The 21,282-nt window shown below is 45.2% G+C and overlaps 1 protein-coding gene across 1 annotated transcript in view; it reads right to left on the reverse strand.

Annotated features, from left to right (window-relative positions):
- Positions 1-21,282, reverse strand: part of PPIL2 (peptidylprolyl isomerase like 2) — a 66,894-nt gene that overhangs the window by 43,482 nt on the left and 2,130 nt on the right. Inside the window, exons 4-8 of the mRNA XM_074159480.1 lie at positions 21,144-21,206; positions 20,927-20,978; positions 8,378-8,429; positions 6,121-6,212; positions 4,540-4,629 (exon numbers count right to left, since the gene is read on the reverse strand). Of these exons, the coding sequence (XP_074015581.1) occupies positions 4,540-4,629; positions 6,121-6,212; positions 8,378-8,429; positions 20,927-20,978; positions 21,144-21,206 (349 nt within the window). The remainder of the gene's footprint in view (positions 1-4,539; positions 4,630-6,120; positions 6,213-8,377; positions 8,430-20,926; positions 20,979-21,143; positions 21,207-21,282) is intronic.

The following is a 21,282-nucleotide window of genomic DNA, read 5'->3' on the forward strand; positions in this document are numbered from 1 at the left end:
GTGCCACCGAGGGACAGAGGGACGGACAGACCCCCCTGGTCAAAGCCCTCAGCCCTAAGGAATGAACGGCCGCTCCTGGCCGCAGGAGGCCTGGACTCCCTGTTGAGATCAGGCCCTAAAGCCCAAGGGCCTAAAGAAACGAGTTCTGTGTCAGCACACAGGAACCAGAAAGGAAGGCGAAGCACGAAGAGTAAATTGGCCTACTTTTGTTTGTCTTTGCATGCTTAAAAATACACACTCAAATTACCATGGGTAGCAGTCTCGGGGCCTTTCTTATGAAGGTTACAAACCATAAACTAAAGTTTAGCAAATTACTAACACAGGGACAGACTTCAAAGGGTTGCTAACTATCACGACTATTAAAAATCTCCTATTTGATGTTTTCCTGAAAGCTGAGCTCTGAAAACAATCTCAAGTTTTATTCCGCTTCCCCCCCCCATCATTTTCCTGTTTCACTGACTCAGGGAAACAGCTTCACCCCGATAATCCCACGCAGCCCCAGAAGGGCAGGGGGACACCAGCGCGGGGAGGGACGGTGGGGTCTCTCTGAGGCCGGCTTCCCCTCGCTCCCTTGGCTCAGCCGCATCCCAGCACATCCCCCCAAGGAGCCCTCACCCTCAGCCACCACGAGGACATCTGCTCCCACCTTCTGCCACACAACGAGCAAGCGAGAAATAGCCGAGGAGCAAAATATCAATTAACAGAGCGCAGCTCGGCTGCCTCCAACTCCTCATTAGTTATGCTCCCCGCCACCAACGCCAGCGGTGTTTAACAGCTTGTTGGGAACCGTGTCGTGTCCACGGCCGATTAGCTGTGCAGGAACAATAAACTGACATACGGGAGCACGTTACACCACGAACCTTTATTTCCCTTTAACGGCAGCGAGGCCTGACCCTGCTCCTCTCCCCCCGACACGGCACAGGGGGGATCCAGACTGCACGCACTGACGTGCTCGCTGTAAAGTTCCACATCGTTACACAAAGAACAATTTGCAAAATGTGAGACTGAAACACAGAGAGAGAAACTCGGAAAAAAGTCACGCCTGCAGTGTAGAGGATGGGAAGCTGGACTCGAGTTGGTGGCCAGATCCCACAGCTAAGAGAAGGAAATTGCAACCGGAGGGTAAAGAGCTGCAGCCTAAAAAATCCACTCATGCTAAGAGTGGGGATGTCTAGGAAGGGTTTCACATGGAATGTTGTCACGCGTATTTCTGCCGTTATCACCAAGATACTAGAATGACACCAGAAAGACACCAGAATCCGTGACATCTTTTGCCTGAGTAACTGCACTCAGTTTTGGAAATGCATCTTGCACCCCAGGAGATGGTATTACTCCTCACCTCCCGCCCGAGGGGTGGATGATACCGCCATATGTTGATGAGGAACTGCCGTGCTCTACCCCGGGGCGTCTGCATTTCAGCAGGGAAAAAAGCAATTTCTGTACATCTAAGCACGGGAAGCAGTGCGGATTCCTTCACAAAGAGAAGCACATCAAAGATCTAAGACAGTGCTGTGATTTTGCTTTTTCTGGTTCAAGATAATAATTTGTCTTTTTTAACAAGTAAACTTAGCAGCAATAGGACCCAAATAACTATCACTAAAATCAAAGCAACCCGCTGAGATGGTGCCCAGCAGAAAACATAACAGGGGTGGACTATGATTAGTGTTTGAATAATATTTAGCACCGAGAACAGAACACAGAATTCTACGCAATTCTCTCTCTTCTGAAAAGAGCAAAATTTTTTTTGGTTTTGTTTTTAATTATATACATTAGGAGAGAGGGGTCAGGTTTGAGGTCAGTTGCTATTCTGGTAAGAGAACATCCCTAGCAGCTGCAGGATTGCCCTTTATGTGTCAATAAGGAAAAATGTGATCATACAAATAATCTGTAAACAGACATTATTCAAATTTTCCATTTACCATGTTGTATTTCACTACCAAACACACAGGTACCCCATCTGCTTCCCAGGACCCTCAGAGGCAGCCTCTGGAAACGCTATTTTCTATTGATAAACACAGCTACTACAGACAGCCCTATTCAGCTGTTATTTGCCAAGCAAAGAATGTTGTTTATAGCAACTTCCTTTATACCTACCGTTTTGCCAAACGGCGGGGTCAGTGTTACCAGCTCCCTCACATACCCCACAACTCGATTTACAGCCAGGAAAGGGAACACAACAGTGTGATAAATTTCACCGCAGAACTGAAGGGTTTTTAAGAGAAGCGGGGCTGGGGCAGAGCTGCAGGGGCACAGTGAAGCACAGCAGATTGCAGTCAGGAAGGCTGGCGAAGGGACAGAGCCGCAGGTGGCAGAGCTTGGCAGGGGGACGCCACCGCGCTGCCGGCAGGGCTGGCAGCAAGAGAGCTCGTGGGGGAGACGGCGGCCGGTCTGTCAACAGCTCACATGCAGAAAACACCACGAGAAAATAACAACGGATTCCTACACCATGAGAAAATAACAACGGATTCCTACACCACATATACATAAGCAGTTTGAGTACCCGGGCTTGTCACAGTGCTTCAGGCTGCAGTCTGGCCCCAGCAGAGCCGGGCAGGGCAGGGTGGGCTCCGCACAGGGGAGATCGGGGTACACCTGCCAGTTTGCTGGGGGGCTGTGCCGTGCATCCAACGGCTCTTACCCCCATTCAACCCCCCAAGCCATTTTAGCCTGTTGGTTGAAAATCCTTTCTCGGAAAAAATACTTAAGAGCTAATTGGGTGAAGGGTCAATCGGGAGCCAGTAACAGCATTCAGATGGTCACAGTCTCTGCCAGCCCAGCCCCAAGGCTGGCTATTTCCAAACTGATTTGAGTTAGGCCACAAGATCGTACGCTACAGAAGTGCAGCTAACACCAATCCCTAATGAGCTGTTTACTTAATTACTCATACATTATGAAATCCTAAACGGACCCAGAGAGGTACAGGCAGCGTACGGCTGTGACCCCCACACAGCCAGCAGGACGGCTGTACCAGTGACCGGACAACAACCACACTCAGTTTCTGTTAATGGACACATCCCTCCAAGCAAGAGAGAAACCCAACATGTCAAGAACAGAGTGAAGGTGAAAATTATTGACAAAAACCCACATAGGGAACACCCAGATCACTAGCTACCGCACTCTGAAGTTTAGATTTAGGGGACTAGAGCATCTGTTTGTGTCTATGAAAAATCAAAGCTGGGCGTGTGACAGGAATATGCATTTTATACATATGTTCAGCTCCAAACCTATAAAACATACCAAAATATTTTTAAATGATTGCACATTTCAATTATTTGTTAAAAATAATTTTTTTTTCCCCACTGATGCAGAGAAACACTTTTAGTCACTCATGTTGTCCTTTTTTACCATTCCAAATCCATTAGCAACCATGCAGCTACGTTCCAATAACATTCTGCTGGGAGCTTTCAGTCAGAAAAAGCTATGGGTTTTGCATCCATTGGATTAAAAACATTTTACTTTGTTGCATTAGCTTGAACAGCCATAAACCCAAAGGAACAGAGGAAAAATATTTATAAATGTGCTGCTCAGCGCTGGGGAGTAGGGAAGAAGGGATACATTTAAATTTAGACATAAATGAAAAATACTTTTCTATTCAAGTTAGACAGTATTAGTCTTGGTTAGCGGCAATTTACTGTTCATGAGGTGCATACTAAACTCATGACTCCAGTAATTATGATCACTGAATCTTTTTCCCCTATTTTGAAATCACGCAAGCTTAAAAATGCCTACTTTTAATCAAGTAAGTATCTTTCCCACTCTGAAATTTACAATGCTGTTTGAATTCAGGGTTTGCTGCTGATTTTACTCTACATTTAGAGAAACATTCTATGAAAAATATGTTTCTGAAGCTTTGACTCTTTTAGGCAATCAACTTCAGTCATAATGTAACATGGCGATTTCCTAAAAGTTTATATACTTTCCATTCTGAAACAGGATCCTTTTGGTAACGTGCTGTCGGCTGGCAAGAGCTGAAGATGATTCTGGACATTATCTTTCCCTTTCCTCTACCCAGTCTTTCCCCAATGCACTTCTGTTAAGTCTCACACTAAATCAGAGGTGTCACAGCAATTTTTCAGGTAAGATTAATGGAAAAAAATACCCCAAAATCTTATGTGTAGTTTCATAGCCAAAATTTAGGATTACACATAAGATCTTATATTCAGTCAGATACAGTCAAATAGTGAGCAACTGCAAATACATTTGTCAAAATTCACATTTTTGCATGGCGCCCTTGACTTTTTCTGTGCAGTTTGATTTTTCTCCTTCAATTTACAAAGTTGAACAATCGTCTTATCTAAAAGGCACACAACAATCCCTCCAGGGATTTGTCAAGCTCTAAGTTACATGGCACCCTTGTGGCTCATCTGGATAACAAAGAAAATCCAGCAGTTCCCCTTCCACCCATCTCCAAGACACACACACAGACAATGTTTCTCTGTTCAATTACTCTAGATTCCTGCTATAACAGTGTACGCAGCAACATTTCATCCTCCCCAAAAAAGCTGTATTTTAAGGCATGTAACAGAAAGAAAGGTTTACCTGCAGCGTCACAATGTCTTGCCGAGTGAAGGGCTCGTCTGTCAAAAGATCCTTGTAGCTCTTTGGCTTTATGTTCAGCTGCTCAACTGCCTAACGGCCGGGCAAAAAGCACAGATATTAAAAATCGGATTCTAATGTGTAAATATTACAAGTATACGTGATACCAATAAAACCTTAAAGTACAAATGATAAAGAAAACAACGTCACCCTTCATTCTCAATGGCAGCTGCAATATTTTCATTGTATTCTTTAACAGATGAGAAGCTTTTGTCTTTCACCCCTGCAAAACTACAGTTTTGTGTGGTTTGTTTTTTGTTTTTTTTAAAAAAAAAGAACCTTGCAGTCTCCATTCCATAGAGATGCATATCATCTTAACCAAATTCATTGTAAAAGTACTGCCAGAATAAAGAAATCTTGCTGGCAGTTTTCCAAGTGAAGTATTTCACAGCTGGTACAAGACGAGAGCTTTAACAAGGGGTCCGTATCTCCCCCAGCACCCCGGGGGGACACACGCGTGTCCCAGGCCAGCTCGCCCAGCAGCAGAGCTGCACTGGCCCCCCGACTGCTGCTCCCAGCCGGCACCAACACTTCTGTTCACCTGAGAAAACTAAACAGCGCTCAGCAAAGCAGCACCACATCATTTCACAGTGAGAATCAACGTGGAGTAAACGCTCTGTTGTTATGAGCAAATACGTGGTGCAGGGAGACGACTCCAGAGTTCTGCTGCAAAGGAACGGAATCTGTCCCCTTCACCCAAATGCCCTCTATTCTCCTTGGATGAAAGTGACAATATTTTTCTAGTACCGCCAGAAGTCTGTAAATTAATTCTGTGCTCATAACAAACTGATAAATGCTAATAAACTGCTTCAAGCAGTTCACAGTATGAGAAACAGACCCTCTTGGCACGGCTTGTTTAGGAAGCCCGGTATCATAAATTGTACCAAACCGAGCAATAGTTTCACAATATCGACAAGCATTTAACAAAGACTGCGCTTAAACTCATTTCTGCCTTTTTAACCACAGCAATCAAAGCATCATGCTTCTAGAAGGAATAGAAAATATGGTTTATTTTAATAATAAATTCCACCTGGGTTCACACAAATGTTCACAGAACACAAATAAAAATGCAGTTCAAGTGTCCATTAAGGCATTCTCTCTGCTCTTTCCCCAGATCCAGTTAAAATACCCTTTTTTATTTATTGATATGAATAGAAATGAGGCAATTTATGTTTTGGTGATGACTTTGCATCAGAAAGAAGACAACAGGACATTTGTCTATTAATTCAGCTGAGGAGGCATATTAAAGCTACTCATTTTGGTCTACAAGACAGTGCATGCAGATTAACTGAGGAAAAGGTTTTAAAAATATCTTTTAAATCATATTCTAGGGTTGTTCATATTTTTGAAGGCAAAAGTCAGACAATAATTTGCGAAATCAGTTCATCTCCTTGTACTTTAATTTTCCTGGCTGTAGAACAGAATAAGAAGTACATGCCTTTCTAAAGCATTTTGTGATCTTGAATGAAATGCATCAAATATCAAATATAAAATACTAATAATGTAATGCAACAGAGAACCTACCTCGTAGGCAAACACATTTCCAGTTGTCTTGATGGCCACAATATGGGAGTTATTGGTGAATACAGTGAACAGCACCGGACAGTGGTATTTACCTGATGGAGGGGAAAACAGTTTAAATTTGGCATGAAGTCCCTGCAACTGTTTTGAAATAGGTAATGTTTATTATCTCTTTGAAGAATATTTACATTCATTTTTGATATAAAGTGTCACTTCAGTGTGCATTTAATGGTGTTTAACTACGCTTTAACTCTTCAGCACCAAATAGGAAAAGTAACACTTAAAAAAATTATAAAGCAAGCAATGAAAACGCAGGTTTGAAATCTGCTGCCTTCAGTGCCCCACCACAGAACTTTGTCCAACTTGCTTGATATTGATGAAGTGCCACGATATAATGTTATTGTTGTTATCAATTCTCTATTGAGAGCGTGACCCTGTACCTTGGAACGCACCCAGCGCTCTATTTTCAGCGCTGTTCCCAGGAATAAAAGTTTAGCTCATATCCAACAAAAAAGTTGACAGCAGCCATTGAGCTTTTGGGAGAGGAGAGCATTTTGTATTCAAATGTGGCAAGCAGAACGCCATTAAATCCAAACACGTTACTCAATAAGGAGCCCAGCTTCTGCCTTAATCAAGCTGTGAGTTTTCCCAGGAGGGTCAGCATAAATATTAAGCACGTCAACAACCAGCAAACTGATGGGAGGCAAAGCACAGGGAAAAGAAAAATGTCTGGATGATCTCTGCAGAAAGCCATTACAAGGGGGTTATTAATATGGGATCAGTTTGCTAGAGCTGGGGGTTTGGGTGAGACTTTTGAAGTAGGTTGGGCCTATTTGGTTCTTTTCCCCCTAATTACCATCTGAAAAGGCAAACCAGTGGGGAGACCAGGCCAGAGGCTGCTCACAGCACCTGGAGACAGCGCACTGACCCACGCGCAGCTGCACGTGAAAGCCCAGGACTGTTCCTGTTCATGCCCCAGCGCTGAAGGAAAGCCATTCCCACCAGGGGCTGAAATCCAGGAGAAAGCCCAGAGAGGGATTTCTACAAGAGGCATCGGGGTATGGCCCAGCTGACGGACACAGAAACACGCTGGTAAAAGGCGAGGCCTCACTCAGCTGCTGCAAAAAGAGCAAATCACCACATTTACACCTCCAGCAAAAGCAGAGCTGCTGAGGGCATGCTCTCTTTGGTCTGGACAGAAGGTTCTCAGCTGAAGAGGGATCATAAAAATGGAATAAACTGCAGTATCTGAAGACCTTTTTCATTGTACTGGTGTGAAGAGAAGATCCTACACACATAATAACCATTCCACACGTGAAGAAATAAAGACAAGTTTGCTGATAGACAGAAACGCAACATTTTACTCTTCATCTTTTGTTGCATTTTCCCTGGATCAGTTCATGACAGGACATGCATGTTTCTAAGGAGAAGGCTTCTGAGACCGTGTGGCTGCCATCACTCCACCCCAGCATTACGAACTGGGCTTCTTTAAGGAAAGCACAGTATCACAGTATCTTTCAAAAACCTTGGCCACGGTGACTATTGATCAGTTTTTAACACCCTGCTCTTGAGACAGATGGAACACAAAACGCAGAAGAAATCCATCAGCGAGAGAAAAGCCCTTGTAGTCTACGGGCTATTGGTAAGATAAGGAGACAGACACTCCACAATTTCATTCCCACCTAATCCTTGCCACTCTTGTTTCAAAGAAATTATTATCTGCCTTGTAAAAGATGAATTAATCTCCGCTCCTCTCTTTTATTCTGAGCATCCTCTCCTAGATGGCAGATTTTATATCTTTGACCCTGCAGAAGTAAAACTCGAGGCTGCACTCTTGTGTGCTGCTATTCATAAAATCCCACGTGTTCATTTGTCTAACTCATTTCATAAACAAAAAGTTGCTGAAAACCAAGTGAAGAGCAAATAATGCCATAGGCAAGTTAGAAAAAAAGATAACATATTACAGAAATTTAGCCTTTTCTGAAAATTTTCCCTAAAGTCAATAGTATTTTACTGCTGTGGTAGCTCCAGTAAAGTGAAATTGCTGAATAATTTACAGCTCCCCAGTGCAAAGAAAACCAGAAGTGGAACTTTAAAGGCAAACATGTCACTCACAAGAAGCAGTTGTTCTACTCAAAAAGTAAAAACCATGATAGAAAACACAAACTACATAACTTTACCATGAGTAAGACAAACCAGGATTTATTAAAGCACTCAAGAAAAAAAAAAAACACCACACACAGAAAATTACTGAACTTACCTTCACTGTTTTTAGCAAAATTCAGCTTTATAAGTGATTTGGCATCTAGTTTCTAAAGAAAATGAAAAATTAAAAAAAATTAATCACAACAGAATCTAACCATGGAAATAAAAGGAAACTGTAACATCAGTGTTAGGATTTTAATAGCACATAATTTATTAATAATATATTGCAAGTTGTCTGAGTCATCAGAACCCTGGGAATTTAAGTCACAGACAGCCCAGAAAAACAAGGCTCCCCGAGCCTGGGAACTGGGGTACGGTTCATTTCCAGCATCCCAGTTTGACACAGGACGGTGCTACCGGAGAGAAGAGGCTCCAGAAGTTGTGCAATTCTGCCTTAGCACAAACCGAGGGGGAGCCTGCATGGAACGCTGAGAGTCGAGGAGCACGGCTGCGGGTCAGGAGTGACAGCACGGAGTCCCATCAGAGGTCCCTCCTAAGGCCAGCAAACCAGTCCGGCGATCAAGCTCACCGCCTTTTCTGAAATAACTGTAATTTTTCTTACTTCAGGAAACGTGTAGCAGAGCCCACATGGTAACGAGCAATAATGAAGAGAAACGGAGGCACAAATTCTCTGGCAAGGCGCTTGGGGCCATGAAGGGAGTCCCAGGAAGGATCCTCTGCCACCGAATCCCTGGGCGGCAGCTCCAGGAAGAGGGAGCCGAGATGGCAGCCAAGGCTGGGGAGATGTTCTCCGACTCCAGAGAGGACATCCCAAGCTGAGGTGGCTCCTGCTCTCCCACCTTTCCTCAGAACGCCTGCGGCATTTTCCAACACCCTCCCTCCGGAGGGGACTCGGGGAGGGAAGAGCCATTGGGCTGGCAAACTCTTCTGGGCGAGCAGGCGGCTCCCTCACGCAGACACGGACGCTGTGAGCACACCCCAAAGAACAGGGGGCCTTTGGTAACACCACAGGGCCTGCAGCCATCGCAGATGGTTGGGGTGTGACCAACAGGGCTCACCTTGACCAGGGCCACCCCACCGGCCCAGAAAAACCAGCAAGCCCTACATGTATCAGCCATCAGGGACAGGTTCGCTGCCAAACTGATGGTTAAAAGCACACACAGCACCGGCCTCCTAAAAGGAACAAGGGGTTCTGGTCTCCAGACGCACACCTGGCCAGATGAGGGAGGTTTTCATAACCCAGACAGCTCTTTATAAACAGCCAGGAGTGGAGATCTGCCAGCCACGCTGCCAACGCTGCTCCTTCAATCATTACGGCAAAGAGCAGTAACAAAACCCGGTGAAACGAAGTCGGTGGCCTTTTCCTGCCTGATCAAAGTTCACATTCTCGGTTGGGAGGGCACACATTACGACCACTGGGCTCAGTCCTTGATAGGAAGGCACTTCTCAAGTTGTTTTCAGGCAAGTGGCAGCCCATTTGCTGCCAGAAGGGTGACCATCTCATTTATCCGCAAGAAGAGCGACGAGGGCCAGCAGGAATAAGACAGGGAAGGGAAGAAAGAGGCCAGGTTAAGTTATATTTAATTTGCCGATGGAAGACCAGTGCTGCTGCTTTTCCTTAGGTGGATTCTCAAAAAAAAAACCCCAAACCCCAACATCTGCACAGTGCTGGGGTACAAAGACAGACATCAAAGGCAAAGGCAGCCTCCGAAACGACTAAGTGAATGCAGAGCTTTATTCATTTATTTATCTTCTTACTAGAACAAAATTGTCAAAGAAGTAGTAGGGGAACAGCAGAGTTGCCAAAATGAACATATGATCCTGGACAGATCTGTTCAACCTAAACAACTGATTAACACAAAGCAGCATCCATCTGTGCACGTGTTGTGCAACAGCCCAAAAACTGTGTTCCAGAAAAAGCTTCTTTAGGAATACGACCACTGGCAAAACTGGTTAATTTGAAGGAAGGCCTTCAAATTGTCTTCCTGGCAGACTCAAGCTATCCCCAAAACATACGAGCAGACCATCTTTAAACAAAAATGGAAACAGTTCCCTAAGAAACAGTTTAGCATGAGATTCAGATTTATATCTTGACAGAAACGTAGTGGGAAAGACAGACTAAACTGCTGTACAGACCTTAAAGGCAGGAAAAGCTGCAGTGCGCTGTGTCACCTGTCAGCACATGATGTATCATTAGAAGCGCTGCCAAGTCCTCGGACTCTTACCCCACACCCAGGGAAACAGCATGGTATTTCGGGTCACGTCTTTCCGTAACATAGAAAAAGGTTAGTTTTCAGCATCGGTTACTCATGGTGCATCAGCTGCTCCCGCTGGCATCTGCTCCCCACTGAGACCAGCACTTCTACAGTCATAGATGTCAACAGTACATTAAAAAATAGTGATTTTCATATAGGAGTTGAAATACAGGCACTGCCTGGAGTCCTATTCCAGGATGAGACCTTTACACTGAAGCGCTGCATGAACATTATAAACTTGCATTGCTTGGCCTCCTCTCCAGCTCGTGCCGAAGAAGTTCTCTCGGCAGCTCAGCTCAGAGCCTTTGGAGCGGCTCCGTGTGTCAGCTCAGCTGGAGACGGGTCCACCCCGAGCACTCCCATGCCGGGCCATGGGGACACTTCCTGATAAAGGATTTTTATGAGATGGAATGGAAACGGACTGAGAGTTGTACATGAGAAAACACGTGGGGGAAATACAATTAGGGCAGAATCTCAGAGATACTTTGCAAAGTTGATTACCATGTCTTAATGCATGGAAAGACAAGAGGGGGACTTAGTGTTTCGTCAAAAGACATCCCTGGAGCACCAGAGCAGCAAAGCCAGGTGATGATCTGCCACAGAGAACTGCCATGGCCTCCCGAGGCAGCTCAGCTCCCGAGGCCAGGCTGCAGCATCGGGCAACTGCGCATGGAGCAGCCGCAGAGGAGAAACCATGAAAGAACATGATATAGAAAACCTGTATCATATTTTTTTGCCTCTCAATTTCTTCATTTCACATGAAAACAGGGTTGTCTTGCATGTGGGTGAATCTGCTTTTATTTATTCTCCACCAAAAGCCAAAGCTTTCCAAGCACCATCACACAGTTTGTTGCCATGGAAATGACCGTTATGCCACAAACAGGCGCCAGTCTTCATGGGAAGAGACAGCAGGAGCAAATGAGTCCTAAAATGAGTTAAAGTACTTGTTTTCATATATTTCTTATTACTAATAAAGTATAAGAGAGATCAAATACTGCATACACAGCTCGAGTCCAGAACTATTTCCAACCTGAGTTTCCCTGACACACACCTACCATCCAGTTGCAGCCTATCTCCAGTGAAGAAATCAAGGAAAAAACAATGTTTATTAAAAACCCTTGATCTAATTAAAATTCTAAATTCCTAACAAAAAGCGAAAGGCCACAAGCATGTGCCACTTCCCCTAAGCAGGAATAAGAGCTGCACATTCACTTCTAAAAATATTTCATGCGAGAATACTGGAAAGCAGACGCGTGTCACAGCACGTAGTGCCAGCTGCTCCACAGCGAGGAAGGGCTGAAAATCAGCCCCCAGAACGGCGTGAGCTCCTTTCTCAGCTGACTCCCCTCCCGCAGGCAGGCTCCCACGCAGCAGCCAAGGCTACTTTTGGCCATGACCTACTTCCCGGCGGCAGCGAGAAACCCCATCGCCCTGCTGCCCCTCTGCCAGCACCCCTTCCCGCAGGGTCCCCACCGGCGGTGTCCTCTCCCGGTACCCAAAGCAGAGGCTGTTGCGAGGCCCAGGTCAGTGGGGCAGTGTGGCAGCTCGCGGGTGAAGCATGCCGGTTGCTTCGAGTGAAATCATCCCCTGCCATCGCCGTGTGTCTCGTGAAGATCTGACCTACAATCCCCGCGCGTCAATTAGTTACACTCTCTGAACCTCTTTGGTCTGTGGCTGCATGTTCTCCTCGTTAATGAGGCTCTGACCCTGTTGGATACACACCAGCCTGAAAAGCAATCAAAATGGGCTCGTTTGATTCTCTACCCACACACGGGTAGAGCTGGTGACGTGCAGCAAGAGTTGTATGTAGGAGATACAGACCTTCCCGCTCTATCAGGGGTAACTGAGTTAGTGTTAAAGTGCTCAGCGCTGGGGGATGGGACACCCTTCTGAATGGCCTCCGGCGGGAGCACACAGCAACCCAGTGAAGCTGTCGTGGGGAAAACAAACGTGTCACGTCTGAACTCACTGGCAACAGGAGGACAAAACCATCCAGAGCTGGCATGGCCATTTGGCCAGTTCTCATCCCACCAAAACAAGCAACACTCAAACAGAAGAGAAAGCCAAACCAAATACCAATATTAAAACACACTGTTGCTACCAAGTACCAAATTTAGCTTAAGAACAGCAAATTAATTTTGTATTAAATTATTTGGTTCCTTTAAAGATGAGACCTGTTACTCTTTGCATACACCTTCACATTTTAAGAAGCCCTCTTACAATTTTCCTGCTATAAAACCTTCAAGAAATATGGGGATATGAATTGAATGAATAAGATTGGAATAACTCCATGTATAACGTCACTTATTTCAGATCTTGTAAGTGGATTTAATGATGATAAAAAGGTATTGGAAATCCTCAGCAAGTCTACCCATTATGGGAATGCGATTGGAAAGGGCAGCGCTGTTTTAACAAGACAAGCCATCTTCATGTAGTTTAATATTTCATGAAAAATTTGGGGTCAGCAGCCAAGAGGCCAGAATAGTCTCAGGATTCAAGGTATCGTTTCTACGTTCAGTTCAACAGCAAAAATGGTAGATATTCATCACGTGGGCAACTGTCAACCAAATGCTAAAAAGATACCTGCAGTTCACAGTCTTGGATGAAGCTGCTGTTTAACTGCAGCTTTCATCCGCTACTGAACTGGTTTGGAAATGGACAGAAAAGATCCCTCATTACCCACTTCCAGACCACTGTATTTCCATATTTAAATTTTAATTAAACAGACACCATATGGCCACCAAAGCCTTGACCAGAGAATCATAAAGATATGCCTGATAACACACACATGGCTCACAGATAATAGCAATAATGCTGCTCTCCCAAAGAGCACATTAACAGAAATTACCATGAGAAAAAGATGTGGTTTCATGTGCCAGATTGAACCTGCAGCATTAATGTAGGCAGAAGTCCATCAACCCAGGGACCCACAGCCAAATACAAGACAGTTCATGCAAAACTAAGCTTTGCAGAAGCATCAAAGAGCCAGTCTCCAATTTTAGTGAAAAACAGGGAAGGATCTGTGGGAAACCTCATGCTGCATCTCATTTAAGGCTAGAGCGTTTCACAGCTGCTGGATTTTCAAGTGTCACCATCACAAAACCCCATCCAATGTGCACACTTCCACCAAAACATGGAAGAGGAAAAAAAAGAGACCATCAGTTTGGTCTGTAAAACCTAGATGTAAATAATTTTTTGCTGTAAGGGAACTAATGCATGAGGAGTAACGCTAGACGCGCTTACCCAGCTGTGCACAGAGCTGGCTCACTGGGTAAGACTCTGCCCATCACCAGCGCGATCCCGCCTGCAAGGTGTGGAGGGGGCACAGCAGCTGCGCCAGTGACTCGCGACGCTGGAGGGTTCTAAACGTCTCCTTTTGATTAAGTACTTGAACAGTATGTCTGCACAAATCTCATCTTCTGCACCCTCGCTGCTTCCCAAAGATACAGGGAATTGAAAAATAAATCCCCAGTTTAGGACAGATAAAGGCTAACCCTTCGTGGTGCCAGGCGTGCTGCTGTCACACACACAGACACGGCTACCACACAGTTGTCAGGAACAAAGAGTGGGAAAGTTTCAGCAAACCCAACAAAAAAGGAGTCCTCTTCCAGGTCATTTGCTTCACCGGGACCTTCATCACCTTAGCTCCCCCTTCCCCGTGTTCTATGGCCATTTCCAGTCATGACACGCGACTTTCTGGTCATTCCTCCAGGCAGGAATCATGTCCTCATATATTTCTATCCAGGGGCCTTGAAAATTTATGGTTGCTAGTCAAACATTAACTCATTTAGACTGTTGACTAAAAGCTAATAATTTCTAAGGCAAATGAGGTAAGACGACACGGTTCAGCTGCTGCACATGGAAGAGCTCATCTCGTTCAAAGTGGACTCCAGGCATCCGAGCAGCCTGTCTCTGCTGCCCCCAGACAGAACCGCACCTGGAGAGAGATGCTGAATGACGGTGGCTGCGACCCTCCGTGCCTGAAATACTGCTATAGGACACCAAAAAGCAGGCAGCGACGCTCAGCTGGAAACAAAACCAAAATAAAAATTGAAAAGGAAGAACCACTGCTCATCTGGGCTAACTCTTATTTATAAATAAGTACCTGCTTCTGAAATGACCCAAGCTATCGAGAGAAAACACAATAAACCGTCATATTCTGACAGTACTCCCCGTGTCCCAACACACACACTGAAGCTGTTTTCTGTCTTACACTATCATGTGTAACATATCAAAGTATTTCAGGAAAAGATCAGAAAATATTCCCAGCACTGTACCAGGCATTCACCCAGCACTTACTGTGTATGGTTAAGATTAGCTCTGTTCAAAGAAGATAAATTAAAATTAAACAGATGCGGAGAAGGACAACTGTGACCATTTAGGGTACAGAGAATTTAAAGGCAAGAAGAACATGTGACAGGAAAATACAAGTCTCAACAAGAAAACGTCAAGAAAGCATTGAATTCCTCTGTCCCAAACACCCAGCTGTAAGCACTAACAGAGCAAAGCACAGTTCTGGCACAAATACAAACAAGACTAAGTTGGTCAAACTCAGAATGTACAGAAGATGTCTATCAGATGGAAAACCCTCAGAAGAACCTCTCGGCAGCCACAGCAGGAGGAAAGCAAACACCGGCTTAAGGCAGAGCCTGCAGTTTGCGAGAGTGCTAAAGACCACAGCATCTCCCAGCTTTTTGTTCCTGATCATTTCACCCCTCTTTCCACAGCACAGGAAAACCAGCTAAGCTGGATTTGTCTGAATCATTTTTCAACAACAAAGCTTCCCTTGGTTTTATTTCTGTAAGCTTTGTTCTCTGCTCCGTAATAAGCTATTACCCAGAACAAAACTGTATTCCCACCCCCCACTGGAACTTTTCTTACAAATAAACAAGAAAAAAACTTCCCTCCTTCACTTCAAACGTACAGGAAAAAATAAGTTTAGCAAAAGGAGGAGAGAGAGGCAACTCACACCTGTGCAGTATCTGAAGACTTCACTGAGTTGCATCAGACAAATTAAGAAATATATTTTGAATTTCAAAGCTGAAGATGCACTGACTTCTGACATGTATGTGAAAAGCATCCTCAAGAGAAGAATTAAAATTCTCATTTATACATCAGTTACGCTACAGCCAAACGAGACATGAAATTACTGATCCACCCAAACGATCCCTCATTCCCAAAGCCCCAAGGAGCCAACGTAGCAGACTACTTGGATTTCAAGTGCTGTGCTCCGATGTTGAGGGAAAATAAAACCAAACTTCTGCATTTTTCTACATAATGAAAAATATCTCAATTGGTCAAATTATTTTCCTCTCAATTAGACAGTCCAAGCACTCTAGACATGGAAAGCTGATGTGGAGATAGCCTGCCTGTGGAGGGCTGCACAGCATTTTCCTCTCAATATTTTCTATTAGACAAAGAATGAGAATGCTCAGAGTAAGGACAATCTGCTGGAAACAGTGAGAATAAAGAAAACTTTTCAAGAGGGAAAAAAAATTGAAAAGTCAGAAGGAAAATGTGACTCCTGCTGCAGTTTGCTGTCTTTAGAAGAGCATCCGAGTCCTAAGGTAGAATTACCAGCACGTTGCAGAAAAGTCTAGACTAGTGCTCCGAAAGCGCATCACACTGAACATTATCTGTGGCAATTACATTCTCCCAACATCGTGTTCCAGCAGCAGCGACTGCCAGGCTGGCATGAGAGAGGTCACCTTCCAACCACAGATGCTCGTCTGATGGCATCCATTATTTGCTGCTCATTATCTAGACACACACCTGGAATAACACAATTAGAGCAGCAATCTGCAGTAAATTACCACACAGACCATAGGAAGGGAGTTACAAGCCGTAGTCGCTGTTGATTTAGCCCGTTCGGGTCACGTGGAAGTTGAACCCGTCCTGTCCCCACTGAGGCCACAGATCCGTTCCACCCGGCTCACCGCGGCATAGGCTTTGTTTGGGACCTCGCTCTCGACCCCCGGACTCAGCAACACCTCAAGTTCACACAACCCGCCTACCGGAACCCATTCCTGAAACACACGGGCTCTGCCCCATTATCGGACGGAGGTGGAGAGCAATTTGTAGTGAACTATAAAGCCTTGGCTGGAATTTAACCTCTACTACAATGCCTGTTCCTACAGTACTAGGTATTTCTCACACCCCTGACGTGTTGCAGTTTCTTTATTCAGAATATTGCAAAAGAATCAAAAGATACCCAAAAAATGGCCCTCTTTCTCAGTGTGTTCCCTTCTCGGGGGAGGAAACAATTATCAGTGCTTTCTATTTCTGTATCTGTGCTTTCAAAATATGTACATGATAAAAACACTTTTATGTAGGAAGTTTCACCTTTGCTCTAATTTCTGCATCCTTTTCAGGCAGGATTTCCCTTATTTAGGCAGCCAAAGACTTTTTTAGTGCATTAAAAAAAAAAAAAAAGTGCTGTAAGGTTGTTTGTTCATTTTTCAAGAGGGATTAATACACTCAGCAATAAAGGAGTGATCTCCACATGCTCGCCATTAACCTGGTCAGGAAGCTCCTCTGCTCCTTCCACCTCAAGACCAGCAACTGATTTCTAAGAGATTGACTGAAATCTACTTGATCAAACTGAAAAGAAACCATGCTCTCATAAAAAATGAAGTAACAATAGCCACCAGCATTTGGGAAAAGACTGAGCCAATAAATATATTTAAGGAAATATATTTGAGAAGGACTTTTCCAAAGTTTTAAAATAACAGAATTGGCTGCAATTTTTAGTTTTGAGAGTAAGAAGTTATTGGTTTTGGAAGTGCCTGTGATGATTCAGGCAAGCATCACCCTACCAACCTTATTTCAAGCAAACGATTAAGGATAAAACAAGGGCACTGCTCACGGTGTGAGGAGAGCAGTGGGAGAGCCAGGAGGTGCCACCACAGGAGGTGCCACCATGGGCTCTGCCGTGGCCCCGGAGCACTGCAGGGACAAGCTCCGCACCTCTGGGGCTCTCAGAGCCTGGGTCAGACAGGCTGATGCAGGAGGCAGGCACCTGTACTGCCGCAATTATTTGATCATATTAGTCATAATAATCTCACCTCAAGTCATTTTTATTTGGTAAATACAGGATTAAGAGTGTGGGAGAACAATATCAAACATTTACGCTGTACACAGAGCACAACCGCGGGTAGAGCCCTCCCTCTTAAGAGGGCAGATGTCCTACTGGGGAAAGGCAGAGATTTCCAGCCTTCCGACTCCAAAGTTAGCCCTCACTTCCATGTCAGTGGCTTTGCCTTCCACTACATCTTCATATGCCCCAGACTCCTTTTTACGGTTAGCTTCAGATGCAGCCCAACCAAAAGGCTCTCCCAACCCGAAAAAGAAATTCCTCAGAATTTTCCCATTTAACCTAGTAAGAAGCTAAAGCCTTGTGCCACTTCAGAAGCAGCTCTCTCTGGCCCGTAGCTCCAGATCCCAGCCCTGCACGAGACAGGGCTCAGCACAAACCGTGCTCTGCCTCATTCAGACCAGAAACGTGGCCCCTGCTCTCAAACCTCCACCACGCAGCATCTTCAGGGCTCTCAACCTGACTCCTGGGCATCTGTTAAGCCCAAGCTAAAATAACTCGGCTGAATCCCGTTTGCCCTTCAAGACACACACACGCAACAGCCGCAGAGCCGCACATGGCCCGGGACACGGGGATTGCTTCTCCGGGCTGTGCAGCATCAGCAGACACGGGGATTGTAGCTTGCTCTGAGCGGCGCAGAAAGAATTCACACAGGTGAGCCCTCTATATGAGTTTAAAAGTAGGTGCACTTAGAGTCACAAAATTTGGACCAAAGCCTTAGAAGCAAACACCAGAGATGAACTGACTTTCAACTGCCCAGAAGAACTACATTCCCCCAGAAAAGGGGGAACAAGGGACAAAGACCTAAGCTACTTCTGATGCAGGGGAAGAGGGATATTTGCCCAATGCTGCAGAGCCTTGAAAGGGGCTGAAATACAGCCAGAGTAACCTGGCTGTAATAAAAATAAACCATAAACCACGAGGAAGTACAGGGAAGGAAAAGCAAAAAAAAATTAAATATTTTAAGTGTATCAAAGAACATCTGTGATCCTGGCATTGCAAAATTTCTTTAAAAAGGAAAGCTGGTCCAATAGTTCAGGACTTAGAAGAAGAACAGAGGAATCAGACAAGCCATTTGTAGATCAGCTCACAAACATCCAAGTAATAAAAGACTAGCACAGCCCCAGCCCCGGGAGCGCTGTGAGGATAAGCAGGTGCTCGCGAGGCTCCCCAGTTCTCCGCTGGGGGGTCACTCCAGGAGTAAGACAGGCAGACAGAATTACCCAGTACCGGGAGCGCACCATTAACACACTGCTCCCACACAGCCTATTGACTGCTTGAAAACCATAACAACAGAACTAAAAGCCACAAAGGATTTCATTATCATTTTTAACTGCAGGACAAAAAAATGGAAGAATTCTCCAGAGCCTCGTCACCGATGACGAATTATCAGTCTGTGCACAGTGACTTCACAACTCACCGCACAAAACATGGCACCGCAGCTAGTCTGGCTCAATTCCTTTTGAAACAAACCCGGAGTCTGACGTTTCTCCAAGTCACCAACTCGCTACAGAAGGTATTTTCCGGTTTCCACAGCGAGCAAGCTGTACGGGTACAGAGGGTGCACACACAACGGCAGGTTAAACAGGGCAGAACGGTCTTGAGATGCACAACTCCCTCTGCCACCTACCCACCTTGTCCCAGCACCCCTTCCCCTCCCTCCCCAACACCACTCCCCTTTCCAAAGGCAGAGCTGGCCCCCTGGGAAACACGGGCAGAATGACAGCACTTCCTTCACCCCCGCTCTGCCCCGTACAGCCCCGCAGGGCTGGACTCAGCAGGGCTGCACGCTGTGCTTGGAGGCAAGCGTCTCCTCCTTCCTCCCAGCCTTCATCCTCTGGAGGACAGAGCTGCTCAGCACAAGTCCACCACTGAGCAAAAGGGGAGAAGAGAAGGCTCCCCACAGAGAGCGACATGGAGGGGACGGTGGTGAGGAGGGCTGGGGGTGGCCTGCAGAGAGACCACCAAAGCACCACTCGGGGTACACTAATAGGTCTCAAAGTTGGACTTCATTTGAGCATTTATGGTTCATCAGGTATATTCTGTACCATCTCCCTCCCTCTGTGTTACACAAGGCCACCGTACACATTACGTTTCCTGCCTAGCATTTACCCAAAGTAATTTTAAACCCCATCATGGTTCCCAGTCTGGAATGAGAGCAGATGTCACAGAGCTGCTCTGAGTGAAAAAATTCACCTGGCAACACACCAGAACTCCCAGGGAACGCACAGAGCAGCAAGGTGGTGGGAGGCTGGCGAAAACAAACGAAATAGCTGTAACTCCATCCCTTCCCAACAACACATTGGCCTCCTCATGAGTGAGGAAAGCCCTTCAATCATCTCCCCACGGCACAAAGCACCTGCAGCTTGGGGTGACTGCAGACAGCGAGTCTCAGACAGCCTGCTCCGGCTCACAGCGTGGAGCGCTGCCTCTGCATTCAGCTTCTGCTCCTGTCTGTTTGCTGGGAAAATCTTTAATCAAACACAAGATGTTTCAAGGGTAATCTCCTACCACAAAGCCATCTGCAGCCCACCAACAATCCTGGGCGCCGGCTGCCACCCAACGCTCGGGAGTGTAACTGCACCCACCCAGGGAAGAGACAAGTCAGTAAATGAAGCAACAACTGTTTGAAATCTTCCTCTGTGCCCTCACAAATAACGCACTCTCTTTTAACACACCACGAAAAAATAATTAATTCCAACAAGGAAACGTTTCCAGTATTTCATATTTATCTGGTGCTTTACAACTTCACACTATTACAGAGAGTAATCCCTTCATAATTATCATTTATGCAGAAAAAGGGGGGAGAAAACCCACCAAGTCACTGACCACAGTGTGAAATCCCAGTCTCACGGTGAACTATCTGAAATATATTGCCGAGATAACTCAAAAGATTTTGGAATTTTAGAGACACGAGCTGCACTTTCCTCCGCCACATTATTTACAACCCAATGCAAAAAATAAAAAATTAAACAAAGAAGCTTTCCTTTTTCTTCCATATACAGAGTCCAAGGCGGATTATTTTCTCCTAAAAAGATCGTTAGCAGGACGACATCGAGGGGATACCAGGTCTCAAATCCAGAAGCCTAAGCCTTTTTTGAGCTAAAAAGAGATCCCTAATAAATCCGTATGGTAATTTCAGAAAAATTGATCTCACAAATACCACACTTCAAAACAGCACTCCTTCAATTTCTTTTGCTTTCATTATGGCATTTTTGTTTCTCCCACACATTAAACAGGAAACTGAACACAACGAAAGGAAACACATGGTGTGAATATGCCCATCGTTACTTACTTCTCCTGTGATTGGATTGGTTCCGTATTTCTTTATCCAAGGAACAATGCTCCTGAAAAGAGAAAGGATAAATTAGTAAGAGACAAGCACCATCAGAAACCCCTATGGATGGACATGATTATTTCTGCCAACTTGCTAAGACCGAGCCATGGTTACACAGCTGTAACCAGCCGCTTCAGCAACACAGAAATACAGCCCAGCACAGACAGTAACTTACAGTATGTCAAAGACTGTCCCGTCGGGGGTGCAAACTGGGTATTCAAATGGCTGCAGGGACAAACTAGGAAAAAAGCACACACTCTTTTTAGCAAAATCAGCTGGAAACCGTGACGACAGAAGTAAATAACACTTTGCTG

This window comes from Numenius arquata, chromosome 16 (genome assembly GCF_964106895.1).
Source record: "Numenius arquata chromosome 16, bNumArq3.hap1.1, whole genome shotgun sequence".
Classification (NCBI taxonomy): Eukaryota; Metazoa; Chordata; class Aves; order Charadriiformes; family Scolopacidae; genus Numenius; species Numenius arquata.